This window comes from Apium graveolens, chromosome 2 (assembly GCF_009905375.1).
Source record: "Apium graveolens cultivar Ventura chromosome 2, ASM990537v1, whole genome shotgun sequence".
Classification (NCBI taxonomy): domain Eukaryota; kingdom Viridiplantae; phylum Streptophyta; class Magnoliopsida; order Apiales; family Apiaceae; genus Apium; species Apium graveolens.
Window position 1 is genome coordinate 318127916 of NC_133648.1, and position 17171 is coordinate 318145086.

Genomic DNA, 17171 nt, shown 5'->3' on the forward strand with positions numbered 1-17171 from the left:
CCTTTGGTACCTCTTTCTTGCAGGTTGGCGATGTTGCTAAACAGGGTATTGCATTTTCCCGGTAAGGAACAATGGTTTCTGCATCTAATTACAATGGAAACTACAGAAAGAAATCCAATGTTAAATATAAGATTGCAGTCTGAAATCAATGATTGATCTCACACACATTACACTGTCTTGAACGTCAAGAACTTGTTATTTCACCTGTCCTTCAAGAAAAGCATGAATCTCTGATGTTATGATTTGAATTTTTAGAGAAAAATTCAATACAGTGTAGATAACTTTTCTGAAATGTGTTGCATGCCTTCTACTTTTCGGCATGCAATCCTTTTATTCCTATTTCCCAGTATACATATATAGCTTAAGCACCAAGTAGTGCTCGTCGTGTCTTGAAAGTGTGCAAACAATTGATCACCCTGTATTCTCCGACTCACTTGCAAGCAGGGAGAACTACATTTGGGAGGTGAACGAATACGATAGAATGAGGAGCAACTGTAATCGGCTCTGATAATTTTACTTTCACAGGAACTAATGATGGTATGTCTCCGGATGAAGTTAAAGTTAAGGGACGCCCATTAAGAAGCATTGTCTGACTATGTAAGTCCCCGTCTTTTGCTGTAAGATGGTATTCTTTTCTTGTTTTTCTTCTGTCGGTATTATCTTCAGGGGTTAGTTGCATAAGCTTTGATCTCTGATACAGAAACCCGTGTTTGCTTTTCTGTGATGAGGTATTATTGAATGTCGGTCTTATCTGAACTGTTGTGCTATTGTCAAGATTGATTAATAGCATTGTGATACCATTCTGCAATGTAAAATAGTTCATAAGATCTCGTGATAATCTTTGAGTTGCTTGTCTGCAGAACAATAAGGTGACTTACAGATTGTTTTGCACAATGAGTGTAAGCCCGGAGTTTCTTTGTTCCAGAGAAACTAGTGGCTAGAACTTTTCTTCCCATCAACTGGTGCCAAAGAAGAGCACTGCAGGGAAGAAAACATATCAAACACAGCCTTGAAATGTAGCCGTAAAAATTACAAATGGCCAAATGTAGTTTGGACTCAGTCACCTGTAGTAATCAGGTTGAGGGGTAAAGTTTTGTGTGTTGAGTAAACCATAGTTTCCACCTATTAGTGTTTGTCTGCAGTATGTCTTTGTATCATAAGTTGCAGCCATACCAAGCTGATCCAAATACCTGAGGAAGTATCGTACGAGAGTAAGACCAACAACATTGTGTGATATTATAGAAACCATTTCAGGACTCCAAGAAAGTAGATTTTTCATATTACAGAGACAAAGTAGTACCAAAAACTATACACAAATGCATTGGACACGAGATCGTGACCACTATTGTATGCCCCTCCAGACTCACCAACCCAAGCTGATGCCTGAGAACTCTTTACTATTCTCTGGAGTTGTTTAAAGGTATCGGCTATGCCATCAAGAAATGATGGATCAAGAATCCGTTCAACAAGGCGTTGATCAACTCCTATGTATAACCGAATAAAATTAGCATTCCCATATAGTTTTTAAGTTGAAAGCAAAGCTTATGCCTACTACATGTTACCTGCACCAAGATTGTAAATATGGTGAGTAACAGCATCTAGCTTAGGTGTTTTGCTCACAAATTCTTTAAACCAGTTTGCATCGAAAAATCCTCCTGGTGCTATAATCTGGGGCTGAAATTCTTCACCCTTGTATATATCTTGCACTAAATTGATCAGAGAGATTGTGTCTGAAGAGTACTGATCTGCTGCAACTCTTACACCTACTCCACTGCCACTTAACTCATTTCCTGAAGATTTGAGCATCACAGTCATGTATCATATTGTTAATGCTCTTAGAATGTCTTGTGATAAGCATAAGCATAGGGATCAAACTTACCAAACTCCCAACCTTGGATCCTGTAATTCTTTTTGACAGTATACTGTATGAAAGATTCAGCATTTGTGGAATCCCATTTTCCAACAGCAGAGCCAGAACTTATAGATCTTCCGTTGAGGGCGTTTAAACCAAAAATGATCTTGGCGCTAAACATAATAAGTAATTGAAAGGTTATGAAATACTACTAGGGAAGAAACTTTAAAAACATTTAGGCTGCTTATTTTACCCAGATTTTAGGAAGAATAGATTGAGTTCATCCCATCTCTGCAACGGTAGGCATCCCTGGGCGAACCCAAAAATCTCTGAAGATTTGTTAGCAAATGGTGTGCAAGGTTGATCATGATCTGCAGTTTCGTATATGAGTTTATCTTGCAAGCTCCCACCTAGTCTAATCTTTAAGGGCTTAAAGGCTGCATGAATATTGTACAAGTTAATGCTAGACTCGCCTCGTTCATTAGGGATTGTGGTTAACACTGAAGTTGTCGCGTAAAATGTATCTAAGAAGACTAAGTACCTTTTATGGCTTTCAAGAATCTCTCATTGCTAAGGTCCTGCAAGAACAGAAGAACCATAGATCAATCAGTCACCAAACAAAAAACTTTATGCACCAAACATTCTGTACTCTGAGACATGAACTATGTCACCTTCAACATACTTCCCTAAACATTTAACCATAGTAGTATGCAACAAACAAAGGAAGACAAATCACCTCAAAATTAGAATGCTACTGAGTAAAATCTAATCTAGCACATACATAAACAGATTTCATATTCTTTTGAACAGTTAAGCTTATATTCCCTGCAAACGAGTATTTGTTATCTGTTCTAAGACGACAAGAGATAAGCCCTTACCACTTAAGCTATCTCATCGCACTCAACATATCTAACTAGGATAAGCAAATCAAGTGTGTACCAAGTTAAGTAGAGAAGCCTTGCCCCAACTACAAGTTCCATAATCACATTTTTCAGGTGGCCACCAATCCAAAGTTGCACAGATATAATCATCATCTACAACTGCAATGACACTCTCACCATCTACAAAAAGAGTACCTGTAATAGTACTATTATCCTGTGAACAAACACTGATGAAAAATAAATGAATGCACCAGACCAATATACAGCTCCTCACTTGCAAAGCTAAACAGCCCATTTTTAACATTTTATCAAGAAACTGTTATATGATTCAAGATTTATATCATCTTTATTTTTATAACCACTCATCATTGGAGGAGGTAAACATGGCATGGGGGAGTCTGATGAAGTTGGGTCCATTTAAAAGAAAGTTTCTAAGCTAAGAGAAAGATTTAAAACATTGGTGGGAAATATGAGTCATTAATTCATCACTCTTTTGTAAATTTTTGATTTCCTTTTCTTTTTACTAAATCTTTCCTACCGTCGCTTTTCAGTAATATTTTTTTCCGATCCCAATATAACAAGCGGAAAAAGTTTAGTTATATGTTAGTTGTCAAATGGGCCACAGTAAACTTTACCTTTATGAAAGATTGTACAAGCTGAGGAGGAAAAAAACAAGTAGTCTCCAGATTTCTGATAATGGCCTTGAGGTACAGGACATTATCACATTATGACCACTATTTAACACACAAAATTTCAAGAGCTATAATTTTATCTGTTGTTTTTCTTATTATTGACTTAGTTCATTCACATTGAGCTAACAGAAACGAGAGATGATCGGGAGCAAACGATAGCATATTATACTACAAAATCTTTCCGTCGTACGTTTAAATGATGGCCCCTTCTGTGCATATCAAAAAACCTAACGTATACGTATCGAGTAAACTTTTCGATGCATGGTATGTTGTAAGTTGTAACGATCGTTTGTTCCTGACCGGATCCCAATTGAGGTAACCCAACTGAGACAGACATTATAAAACTGGTGTGCAGTTTGCATGTGAATAAATACACCTATATGCGTGTGGATAACTAGAAAATCATCAAACCAATCAAATTAGGTATGTGAAATGTGTAGGTCAGTATTAGGTCTTTGTCATGAATTGTTCATTTCATTTTAATTTACCCACCCGAATACATTAGGTATTAGGAAAGACTAACCAGAGGTGTCAAGTGATACATATATATAGTTATAATGACTTTTAAAATCTGCCTAGCAGGGATGGATGTCATATATTCATTCTAGATGTATTCTAATTTAATTAAACCTCGATTAATTAATAACCGTTAAAATAATAATTTCGTTAAAATAATATTTGTTTTCGGTCCCAACATAATAAACACAGTGTATTTTTACTGCCGATAAGGTAATAAACTCGCTAAAATAATATTTTTTCTCGATCTCAATCTTATTAATTTAAAGACGTTTAACTCTATGTCGTATGAGAAGAAAATTTAACAATTTTTTCAATACATCAGTTCATTCCTGACCGTATCTAATTCGATCCATATTGTATGAGACCGATATTTAACAATTAGTTAAATGTATAGCGGAGTGGACATTATCGTTTAATGTAAATTTATAGCTAATATATATCAAACCGTTTAGTTTTTTTTACAAATGTGTGATAAGTTGTTTAGTTCAGTATATATTCAATTGTGGTTTTAGATGTTTTAAATGATCGTAGAACTCCCCTATCGAAAGTGCAGTGTAGGCACTGTCTTGCCCGGTCGGAACTTCTTACTCCCGAGTTTTAAAAAGGAAGGAAAGCAAGTGAATGGTAATTAAATTAGTTTCATTTTCTTTCGTATTCGTGTTTTCGAGTTTTTAAAAAAAACGAAAGTAAATGTTAATAAATGCATATTTGACAATCTCGCATTTCAAAACTTTCACTTCAAATATCAAAGCACTTTATCTTATAATCACTTTCTTTTTTATCATTAAAAAACTCGAGAACAAGCTACTTTGACGAGGACAATTTGATAGTAAAACAAATTTATAACTAAAATATACTAAATTACTAGTGTTTTTGAATACCTATAACTATAAGTCCTACTACCGTTTTGCGTTTGGAAATGATTTTTTGTGATAAATGGGCAATTTTTCACCCCTTAACATTAACATTATCTTGTGTAGACACAGAATTTAAAATATCTACAAACTTATTTAAATAGAAAAAAATATAATTGCTTGCTAAAACAGCAACCAGAATAGTAGGCGTTCATATTGAACGGTGACTTGACTCCTAGACTACTAATTAGTGTCACATCTTCTTATTGAAAATCTTGAAGATCGTATATATTTTACGGATAAATATTATTGAACATATTATTTTAAAGTGTTTTATTTATAAATATGAAATTTACTCCTCTCTCAATATATCTTTGCCAATGATTTTAGATACTGGTTTTTTATCCTTTTAATCTTAAAACTCATATTAACAATTTAATAAATAAATTAAAACTTAGAAATTAAATCACGAACTAATATATTGTCTTGAACTATCATACGCACTATTATTTTATGTATTAAGTACTAAGTTAGGGTACTTTTCACGAAAACATTTGCTCTATTTTAAGGGGAGGGGTAGCATAGTAAGGCTGTTTTATATTTTACCCTCCCACATTCCGCGCGCCGCTTTAAACAGGTTATACTGACGTAGAACGGAAAACTAGAATCAACAAATGTTAATCATTAAGAGTAAACACGAATCCGCAAGTACGTATCCGAAAAGATAACTGTAAAATCCACCAGAATGATGAGAAAATTCTCAAGAATTTTTTATTTCAATAATAAGATTCCAATTATTTCATCACAATAATGTTTATGTAGGGATATAAACCCTAAAACATAATTAAAAACAAATTCTAATTAAAATAAAATATTAAAAATAAGTAGCATGACCATGCAGTTGCGACATGCTCCAGACCCTCAGACTACCGGTTCAGTTATCGGACATTTTCCCCGCTTTAACATGATCACGCAGTTTGCCAACATGATCATGTCGTTGTGCTCCTTTAACTACCGGAAATTTTCGCTGTTTTGGCATGATCATGTAGCCCGTAAACATTATCATGCCATTGTTCTCCCTTCTTTCTTGTAGATCTTTTCATGTCAAATTTCTCTTTCAAATATCGGGTCTTTTATCCTATATCATATACTGAATATATTTGATTTGTTTTATTAAAACTTAGAAATATAACGAGGAAGTAAAAAAAAGTACTACAAATCATGATAAGTGCAATGTCATTTTTAATAAATTCCAGTCAACCAATCAACCTAATTTACAAAATAAAAATATACCAAAATAATTACGTATTTCATGATAGACTTACTATACATGACACCTACGTACAATACCAATATACTTACGGTTCACGTATTCTGCCGGATTGTCAAATGCTTTACTTGTAGAATTTAAATGCCTAAATGATTTTTAATTTGAACTTCTAATTAGAACATTCGATAAAACCTGAATAATGTGGTTCGGACTTGCATGCAATATCATCTTACTTTGTGAATCCAGAAGCCTTTTTCTTTGGGTTGCCATACTTGCAGACTGATCCAGACCAGCAATTTTTAATATAACTTATAAGGTAATCGAGAATCGAACTAGAATCTGAAACGGAAAGAATAAGCCCTAAAACACAGTTTATGTCTTTATGATACAATAAAAAAACAAACAGTAGCAGCTCTTTATAAAATAAATACAACCAATTCCAATACACATACCAATAACAAATACTTAAATTAAATAAAGGGGTGAGAGGATTCGAAGCCGAGTCCCTCCCTAAACCGAACTCTGATATTATGTCAAGTAATCAGTCCGTCTAAGCCTTAAGATGGTAGAGGAAGACCCGAATAAGATCTTATATTCTTTAACATAATCATCTCGCACTACAAAAAGCGCACATTTTTTACCATCAAATATGGTCAGAAATGAGCTTGCTCGGTCGGAAATAAGGGTGGAAGCACTTGTAGGAACTAGGAATGGCGTCCCATTTAAGTGATCATTGCTTTTTGAGTGGGAAAACTCAGTTGCTTAATGGACAATTTTAGTGATGTTGCTCTCAGATATCTGCATAGTGCATTGGAGCCATGTCTGTAGCAGCAATTATCTGAATTGGTTTTTCAAGTAACAAATTATCTGTCGATTCTTTTTTAACCCAACAATCAGTGACAGAATCAGAATTATGAAATTTTTAGAAGCCGTGCTAAAATAATTTAAAAAAATATATATTCAAAGTGTTGGTTATAGGCTCACCAAGACCCATCGAACGAAGGCCCAATATGCGATTGAGCTATTGGGTCGAAGGACCTTCAGGCCCGCGAGACGAAGGCCCACGTAAGTTGGGCCAAGGCCCACTTTTCTTCCAGACCGTTAAGAAGAACAAGGGACATAACGCCCCCTTTTCACTCCCTCCTTAATGATGAGTAACGGATGAGCATTCATGGCAGAATGGGGTATAAAAACCCTTCAGAAGTAAGACAAAACAGACACACATTCTCACATACACTCTGCTTTTCTTGTAATATTACCACACCCTTACAACCAGATTCTTATTCTCACATCGGAGGTGAATCGGGGTACAACCCCTCACATTCTCTTCACTTTCACGTATCAGCCGAAACCACCTTCAAGGCAGCCGAAGCCAGTTTAAGCTCCCGAGGGAATCTGGGCGTAACATTTGGCGCCGTCTGTGGGAAATACGAGAGTTACAAGCTGAGAACGAGATCATGACAAAAACAATTCACGAACATTCACCGCCGCCTGGTTTTACCGACAAAGGACAACCGTCATCCCTAGTGGACGAGGACGGGGTCATCACATTGATTCCTGAAGAAGATACCTTGTTCCTAAAGATCTGGGCAGAAAAGGCCGCGGAGAAGGGCAAGGCCAAAATTGATCAAGTTGACAAGGAAGCGGAAGCGCGAGCAAAGAAAAGAGAGGCTGATGCGCTCCGGCTAAAGGCCCTGCAGCTCCAGAGGGAGGAGATTGAACTGCAAGAACAAGCCTTGCGCGAAGCAATGCGGGCCGACAAGCATGGCAGAACGAATAAGGATAGAAGAGAACGTCGGGTGCATGACGAAAAGGATGAGTCAGACTCTGATTCGCAACCCTTTTCTTCTGATTCGGATGAGGAGCCCGATGGATCCAGCCTCAGACTCAATCGCCTAGAGAAGGCCCTGTTCGGTGATAGAAGGCCCGATCAAGAACCGGTCGTGACACAAGAAATTGAACAGTATCGACCCCCCGGGCGAAGAGAGGCAATTCCCTAAGATGAGCGAGTTCAATGGAAAAGGAGACCCCGAGGACCACTGCAAAAAATATGAACTCCTGATGGTTGGGATGGGTCACAATGATATTATGTTGTGCAAAATGTTCAAGACTTATCTGAAGGGGTCGACTTCGATGTGGTACAAGTCCCTCAAGCTCCGGTCCATTGGGTCCTACGAGCAGTTGAAGATGAAGTTTTTAAAATACTACTCGCACCTATGCCGAAAAGCGAAGCACACTGAAGCCCTGGTCCACTGCAGACAAAGGGCGAACGAAGAGCTTGGGGATTATCTCGCCCGGTTCAAGGAAGAAGCTGGGATGGTCACTAATCTGGACAAAATCAAAGCAGTGGGCTTCCTAACGGCGGGGCTGGACCCCTATAAAGGTAAAAAGCTTCGTTCATCTCTTTACGATTTCCCCCCGAAATCCTTGAATGATATATATGTAAGAGGCGAGAACATTCGCCGAAAGATGGAAAGTATCGGGGGGTATAAAGATTCAAGAAGGGACGACCGATCAAAGCGAGCCGACAGATACGAAGGTTCAAGATCGGGATCTGACCGAAGGGATATTAGGAAAGAAGGAAGGAAAGAAACGGATCGTGGGGCCGAACGGAGGCGAGATAGAGAATCGGCCGTATTCACCCCTTTGAATGCGCCGATCTCCAAGATTCTCCATGAGATTAAGGGCAAACCAGGATTCGTCCCTCCCGCCAAAATGAAGGTCCCAAACCACAAGAAGAACCCTGATAAATAATGTGACTATCACAGGGACAAGGGGCATAACACCGATGAGTGCTATCACCTTAAAAAGCTCATTGAGCGCATGATCAAAGACGGCGAGCTTAATCAGTTCGTCCGAGATCTAAGAGATTGGTTGGGGCCGAAGGAGAACCAAGAGGAGGAGGTAGAGGCCGAGGAGTCAGAGCGAGGGGACAGAATAAGGGGTGAAGTAAAAACTATATCTGGGGGCAGCATCCTGGATAAGGATAGTAAGACAGTACTGAAGACTATGAGGATGTCATTCGCCCGCACGAGGACCCTCTAATCATCAATCATATCATCGGGCAAAATAAGTTATGGAAGGTAATGGTAGATACAGGCAGCTCGGCCAACATACTGTTCCACAAAACCTACTGCAAGATGAACTTGGCTGGAGAGCAACTAGAGCCCTGCAAAGAGGCTCCCCTTTATGCCATTGGAGGGCATCACATTCAGTTCGAAGGAACAATTACTCTACCGGTCCTCCTAGGCAAATTTCCGTATACCGTCGAGAAGCCGGTGAAGTTCTATGTAGTTCGGATCGAAAGCCCGTACAATGCAATATTTGGCAGGCCCTTCTTATCAACCTTTGAAGCAGTGGATTCTATACCCCACCTTAAACTCAAGTTCCCCACCGATAAATGGGTAGGAGAAATGAGATCCGATCAGAAAACCGCCTGAATCATAATGCTGGAAGACCTTGAGAAGGATCAGGAATATGAAGGACCGTATGGAACCGGAAAGAGGAAGCGGGCTGAGTCCGAGCCCAGCGGAAGCCGAGAAACATTGAACATTGAGTTGGAGAAATTCGGGGCCGATCTCTCGAGCCCGATTGCCGAACCCGCAGCGGAAACCGAAGAAGTGGAATTGTACGCGGGTCATTCGGGAAAGATGGTTCGGATCGGAAAAAACATGGGGTCGGATCTGAAGACGAAGGTAATAGCTGTCATTCGGCAATACCATGACGTGTTCGCCTGGGGGCCGAAAGACATGCCCGGATTAGATCCCAAGACGACAAAGCACTGCCTGAATGTGCAGCCCGAGGCCAAACCGGTGAAGCAGAATAAGAGGATATTTGTAGTCGAACGACAGAAGGTCATAGAGGCCGAAGTAGTTAAATTGTTGGAAGCCAAATTTATCTAGGAAATTGAATATCCCGACTGGCTGGCCAACGTGGTGGTCGTTAAGAAGTCGAATGGGAAGTGGAGGATGTGCGTGGATTATATGGATCTCAATAAAACATGCCCGAAGGATCATTATCCCTTGCCCAGCATCGACCAACTGATAGACGCCACGGCAGGATATGAGGTACTTAGTTTTTTGGATGCTTTTTCTAGTTATCATCAAATTGCTATGAATGATGAGGATGTGCCCAAGACAGTGTTCATAACTCCGAAGGGGACTTATGCTTATATTAAAATGCCCTTCGGACTGCAGAACGCTGGAGCCACATTCCAACGAATGGTGAACAAGGTCTTTAAAGAGCAGATCGGAAGGAACATGGAAGCATATGTGGATGATATGATTGTAAAATCACTGTTCCAAGATCATACCGAAGACTTAAAAGAATGCTTTGAAACGCTCCGAAAGAACAACATGATAATTAATCCAAAAAAATGTACCTTCAGAGTCTCTAGTGGCAAGTTTCTTGGTTACATGGTCAGTGCCCGGGGGATAGAGGCGACCCAGTGAAGATCGAGGCAGTTATTAATATGGAACTTCCCAAATTAATGGGGGCCTGAATATCAGAAGGCATTCGAAGAAGTAAAATAATATCTTACAAAGGCACCACTTTTGATGAGGCCCGATACGAAGGAAACCCTTCAGCTTTATCTAGCCGTGTCCGACAGAACTCTGGGGGCAGTACTTGTAAAAACTACGAGGGCAATCAGCATCACGTGTTCTACGTGTCCCATGTCCTCAAGGATGCAGAGACAAGGTACCTCAACGCCGAAAAATTCGCATATGGGCTGGTTACGGCCTCCCGAAAATTACGACATTATTTCCAAGGCCGGATGATTCAAGTTATTACCAGCCAACCTCTGAAGAAGATTTTAACAAGGCCCAAAGCTTCTGGAAGAGTCGTAGCATGGTCCATCGAACTCGGGGAATTTGATCTCGAGTACGTTCCCCGAACGACAATAAGGCTCAGGCTTTGGTCGACTTCATAGTTGAATGCACATTTTTCGGTCCGAAGGATCTTTCACCCGACGAACAACTAATCCGAATCCCAGGGAAGTGGAAACTTTTTATAGATGGGTCGGTAGCCGGAAAAAAGTGTGGGGTCGGCTTAATTCTCTCCAACCCCGAAGGATTCGAGATATGCCAGGCCATAAGATTCGACTTTCCTTTGACGAACAATGAAGCCGAGTACGAAGCGCTCCTCGCAGGGATGGAGCTGGCCCGAAGCCTTGAGGCGAAGCATCTAAGGGTCTTCAGCGACTCCATGATGGTTGTGAAACACTTCACGGGGGAATATGAGCAAAGAGATCCCCGAACGAAAGCCTATGCTGCCAAGGTACAAGATGCTTCTTTGTCATTTGAAACCTTTGAACTAAATCAAATTGGCAGAGAGAACAATGCTAGGGCAGACGTTCTTTCCAGGGTAGCTTCGGCCGAGACACAGAACCTAACTAGTTCTATTTACCTCATACCTCCGGACCGAAGGGAAGTGCTAAAAATTAAATACAGAGCATCGAACTACACAATCATTAATGGGCGGATGTATCGCCGGTCAGTCAGTCAACCCCTTCTGCAATGTTTAAAAATCGAAGAACAACGACAGGCTCTGGAGGCGGTGCATGAAGGAATTTGCGGCGAGCACCTGGCCGGTCGGTCCCTCGCCTTTAAAATTCTCCGACAGGGATTCTTCTGGCCCATTCTGAAGGCCGATGCCAACAACTATGCAAAAAGATGTGTACAGTGCCAGCTGTTCGCCACTGTCCCAAAACAGCCCCCAGAAGAGATGACTTCGGTACTAAGTCCCATTCCGTTCGCCGTATGGGCCGTGGATATTGTGGGCATTCTCCCAAAAAGCACAAGGCAAGCAAAATACTGCATAATTGCCCTCGACTACATGACCAAGTGGGTCGAAGCACGACCTCTCTGCCATTACCGAAGAAGCAGCATAGAAGTTCTTCTTGGGACAAATTATTCTCCGGTTCGGGATTCCGAAGGTCTGCATCTCTGACAATAGGGCCCAGTTTATTAGAAACAAATTTCGTAAGTTTCTGCACCACTTCGGAATTGAGCAAAAGTTTAGCTCAGTCGCCCACCCGCAAGGGAATGGGGTAGTAGAAGCAGCTAACAAAATTATCTTTCAAGGAGTAAAGAAAAGGCTGGGAAAAGCTAAAGGAAGATGGGTGGAAGAACTCCCTTGGATCCTATGGGCCTACCGAACGACCCCTAGGACATCGATGGGAGAAACTCCCTTCAGAATGGCCTATGGAACCGAAGCCTTAATTCCAGTAGAAGTAGGCTTGAAATCATATCGAACTGAGACCTACAATGTAGAAACTAATAGCTTCGGGCTGAGGGCGAACGTAGACTTATTGGAGGAGGAAAGAGAAGCCGCCCACCAAAGGAACATGAGATACTTGCTACAAGCGGCACAACACTATGACTCCAATGTCAAGAAGAGGTCTTTCGGAGTCGGGGACCTGGTCCTAAGGGAGTTGGCTGCATCTATGCCGGCTAAACGAGGAAAGCTTCAGCCTAACTGGGAGGGGCCCTATAAGGTGATCGAAGTCGTTCATCCCGGAACGTACAAGCTTGAAACATTATCGGGTGAAGCAATCAAAAACACTTGGCACGACAGTCGCCTTCGGAAATTTTATCAGTAAGAAATTTTTTTAAAGTTTGTACTAAAATTCTATATGAAGAATGTAAGCAATTCGATTATAAATAAAGATGCATTTTCTGTCATATTTCTTTATTTACCAAAGCCGCGGCCGCATGAGTATTATCTGAGGGCGATCCCGAAGACGATAAACTCTTCGGCCGCCACCCTTGTCTAATTTGTTAACGAAGCATGTAACATAAGGGGAAGTCACCCAAAACTCAAACATCCTTCACTACACTATTATAATTCAATTCGCACACGGTAAACACGAATTAAGGGCCTTAAAGGGCAATCCTAAAATAATGCCCTATCCTTCGTCTTTCCCTTGTTCGTGTGATATTAAAGAAGGCCGAAGCAAACCCTGTCCAGGGGAAATCTTAGAAAGGGACATGCTCCCTCGGCCTCAATCACGATTGTATTTACCAAAGAATACAAAATGAAGACGACCTGGTCCAGGGGCAATCCCGAAGAAGACCAGCCAAAACTTCTTATTGACCGAATGAACAATGACATGCTGGTCCAGGGGCAATCACTGAACGATCAGCATCCCCATTCCTTCGCATAAGAGCGGCGGAAGTATTAACAGCCCGAAGTCACCTTCGGCCTTTAACCCTTGGGGCCATAGAGGGCATTATTAAAATTGCTATGGCAAAAGTCGAAGATGCGATTCATTTTATTAAAATTGTTAAAATTGCTAAGGCAAAAGCCGAAGATGCGATTCATCTAATTAACTGTTAAGGCGAATGAAGCCGAATACGTAATTCATTTAAATCGTTAAGGTAGACTGATAAGGCCAAAGTTGCGATTCATTTTATTAAAATCGTTAAGGCGAATGGATAAAGCCGAAGATACGATTCATTTTATTAAAATCGTTAAGGCGAATGGATAAAGCCGAAGATACGATTCATTTTATTAAATCGTTAAAGGCAAATCGATAATGCCGAAGAGGCGATTCATTTTATTAAAATTGTTAAGGCAAATGAAGTCGAGGATACAATTACTAAAATCGTCGACAAATAAAAGAAACAATGCTGACGAAAGATGAAATATGCATTAAAATATAAAAGCCCGAAGGCTAGTTAAATTACAAAAGCTCGAAGGCAGGAGTACCAATTACAAAAAATAAAATCACAAGTCAAAAAGATGAACGAAGAAAGTCGCTGCGAGAGTTGGGTACGACCATGGAAACATCAACGACAAACTTCGCAACAAGATCATCTTCCGTCATGTCAAGCACCTCAGTGCTGAAATCTTAGGCCTGAGGGTCTTCATCCGAGAGCTCTTCATCTTCTCCAGAGGAGACATGAGGGGCTTCAACTGCTGGTTGGCCGATAGGATCCTCCAGGTTGTCGTCCAGCAACTGCTTATAGTCCCAGTTCAGGCCATGGGCCTTCTCCAGGACATAGTCAGCGCCGAACTGGAAGCAGCGCTCCTCCGTCCGGTCCAGCTGCTTCTGCTTCTTCCGAAACTCCTTTCGGGACCTCTTCAGCTGAACGTTCCGGTGGGAGATCCTCCGGTTCGCCTTCTCCAGTTCATTCTCCAACTGGGACTTGTCCTCCTTCAGCACGGTGGCCTCCCCATCCAGGACCTCGTTCTGGGCTTTCACCCTTACAAGTTCCTCCTCGGCCGCTGTGGCCCTCCTCTCCGGCTCCTTCACCTCGGCCATCCGAGTCTCCATGTCCTGAACTTTGTCCTCCACGGCTGCGGCCCAAGGAGTAGCCTGCAAAAAAGACAAGACAAAAGCATTACTAAAAGGTGCCGAAGGAAAAAAGATGAGCGAAAGAAAAAATGAAGAAAAATTAAAAACATACCAGGGACAGGAAGGACAGAAGCTCCGTACAGGCCTCGGTAGCAGAAGCCGAAGCGAAGATCGGAAGATCGACCGGAAGCTGGAGGTCATGGCACAAGTCCGAAGCCACCTCCTTTGTGGATTGTCGGGCCGGGTACACAATATGATCGGACGTTAGCACACCCCACCCTGGGAGATAGGAACGCACGATCCCCTCCTGGTTCCGGGTCCGCTTGGAAGGGTTCCCATCTCCCATATACTCCAGATCGTCCCCTTCCTCGGCCTCAGAAGCCGCACGAGATTGGCGGGGCGGAGAAGCCCTCTCCCCCGTTTCCTCCGAAGGATCCGGCGTAGCCCTCTGTTCGGCAGCCTTCTTCTTCGCCGCCTCCTCGGCAGCCCTCTTCTCGGCCGCCCTGGCCTTTTTCCTCTCAATCAAAGCCTCTCTTGAAGACACTGAAGTGTAAAAAGGAAGCAAGTCAGTCCAAGCATATATAACCGAATGCATAACAAGGACAAACAATTATACAGGCGGAACAAAACTAATGAAAGAAAAAATGAAGGAAGAAGTTTTGTTACCCCCACCCCACAAGCTGAAGAGCCAGTCCTTGTCCCGAAACTCTGCGGGACCCAACTTCTTAACACGAACGTCCACCAACGCCGTGTAATTCTCCTTCTCCTCCAGGGTCAGGCTCGGCATAAGAAGCATCGATGGATTTACATCGAGCCATACCGACATGGCAGCCAACCGCGGACCACTCACATAACACCAATGAGTGTGAGTGGCCTTGTTACTCGAGTTGGTCGTCGTCCAATCAGGTCGCCCCGCTCGCCGAGCGATGGTGTAAAAATCGGGACTCTTCGGGTTCTTCTGAAAGTCATAATGATACCAGAATAGACGAGTGTTGGGTGCGATCCCGACGTGGAGGTATCTGTTCTGGAAACAGTTAATATGGATGAACCTATTTGGGTCCATCTGTCCGAGGGCGATGCCCATCTAGAATAAAAGATGCTTTATTAATTTCAACGGGGCACCACTAGGCCACACTTAAAGGCCGCCTCTGAAACCCCTACGGCACAGCCTCCGTATCCCTCCGGCACCCCGGGAGTATCGTAGATCATTTCGTCTTCCCTCGGCGCATACAACCAACAGAACCCCCGGGACGGAATAATCATCGTACATCTGAACCACGCGCCCCTTCGACAGCTCTGATCGATTGTTGGCCGCCGGATAGTCCGCGGCCGAACCAAAAAGGGCCCGCCCCGTTCGCTCGGGGCGAATAGAAGACTTTCCCGCCAAGCTGTTCGACAAGGGGTCCCAAGAATCTGGAGGGCGGTTCGCTCAGTCCATGTCCCTATATTCGGAAACAGAGAGACATTAGTCCATGTACTCGGATTAGCAGACAAAAGAGAAAAAATAAAAAACCGAGTACATGTCCCAAGACCGACCGAACGAACAAAAACCCGGAGGTGGCTTCTGAAGGTTGTTCTTGGGGCAAGCCAGCCCGAAGGATGTTCTTGCCCACAAAGAACCCTTCACAAGTATCTCAAACTTCGGGCCACATGTTTACGCCCTGGGTCGGCTCCCGAAAGACGTTCTAAAACCAAGAAACCCCGAAGGACGTTCTTGGCCAGAAAACGCCTCGCATGCCATCTTTAAACCCGTGGGGCCCCTCAAATTGGTAAAACCTAGGCAAATTCCTATTTCCTACCCAGAAATGCCCAAAAAGTTAAAAAAAAACTCCAAAAAACACAACAACGCACCCAGAAAAGTCCCCTAAACTCATAACCCAGACAAAGGCCATTGAACCCACATGCAAACACCATAAAATACAAAAACTTGCATGCAAATGTAAAAGGCAACTGAAAAGCAAGAAAAGGGACTTACTGATTTGAAGGTGTTCTTGGATTGAGATGGGATAATCTGGGAAGACGGAGTTGTTGTTGCCCGTGATTGAAAAACTCGCCGCAGTTCGTTGCTGTGTGTGGAGAAACTGAAAGTGATAAAAAGAAAAGGAAATGCGCAAATGGATTTTATATAGGCGCCTAAAATGAATTCAGAAAGGCGACGTTTGGGGGTTTTTAAAATAGACGTCCCAGATTAAAACGGTTGAGATTCAATGGCTGAGATTGAGCTATGGAACGACGTGCCAACAGCTGTCACGTTAATGCACTGCAAGTTCCCACAAGCTTGCCACGTGTACGACCGAAGATCAAGGCGGAATTGAAGCAGTCTCCCTAGGGTTTCTTCACCTCAATATGGGCCGAGACTGGTGTCCGTCGGCCGGCCCGAAGGCCCAGCCGAAGGACAGGGACATGTTGGTTATAAGCCCACCAAGGCCCATCGAACGAAGGCCCAATATGCGATTGAGCTACTATTGGGCTGAAGGACCTTCAGGCCCGCGAGACGAAGGCCCACGTAAGTCCCAGGTCAAGGCCCACTTTTCTTCGAGACCGTTAGGAAGAACAAGGGACATAACGCCCCATTTTCACTCCCTCCTTAATGATGAGTAACGGATGAGCATTCATGGCAGAATGGGGTATAAAAACCCTTGAGAAGTAAGACAAAACAGACACACATTCTCACATACACTCTGCTTTTCTTGTATTATTACCACACCCTTACAACCAGATTCTTATTTTCACTCCGGAGGTGAATCGGGGGTACAAACCCTCGCATTCTCTTCACTTTCAGGTATCAGCCGAAACCACCTTCA

General features: G+C 42.4%; 3 protein-coding genes across 3 annotated transcripts; 1 reads left to right on the forward strand and 2 right to left on the reverse strand.

Annotated features, from left to right (window-relative positions):
- Positions 1 to 101: 101 nt before the first annotated feature.
- On the reverse strand, positions 102 to 3155 carry LOC141708931 (heparanase-like protein 3). Its single transcript, XM_074512773.1, has 9 exons — positions 2792 to 3155; positions 2394 to 2430; positions 2106 to 2289; positions 1880 to 2025; positions 1563 to 1790; positions 1301 to 1484; positions 1065 to 1190; positions 879 to 978; positions 102 to 802 (listed from the first exon to the last, which is right to left on the reverse strand). The coding sequence occupies exons 1-9, from the start codon at positions 3035 to 3037 to the stop codon at positions 431 to 433; spliced, it is 1623 nt and encodes a 540-aa protein (XP_074368874.1). The 5' UTR covers positions 3038 to 3155; the 3' UTR covers positions 102 to 430.
- Positions 3156 to 10051: 6896 nt separating this feature from the next.
- LOC141704643 (uncharacterized) lies at positions 10052 to 12017 on the forward strand. The gene is made up of 2 exons (XM_074507851.1): positions 10052 to 10486; positions 11025 to 12017. Exons 1-2 carry the CDS (start codon positions 10052 to 10054, stop codon positions 12015 to 12017), a joined length of 1428 nt encoding a protein of 475 aa, XP_074363952.1.
- A 1766-nt stretch (positions 12018 to 13783) lies between these two features.
- On the reverse strand, positions 13784 to 15576 carry LOC141704649 (uncharacterized). Its single transcript, XM_074507856.1, has 4 exons — positions 15490 to 15576; positions 15034 to 15325; positions 14480 to 14910; positions 13784 to 14388 (listed from the first exon to the last, which is right to left on the reverse strand). Exons 1-4 carry the CDS (start codon positions 15574 to 15576, stop codon positions 13921 to 13923), a joined length of 1278 nt encoding a protein of 425 aa, XP_074363957.1. The 3' UTR covers positions 13784 to 13920.
- Between the last annotated feature and the right edge of the window lie 1595 nt (positions 15577 to 17171).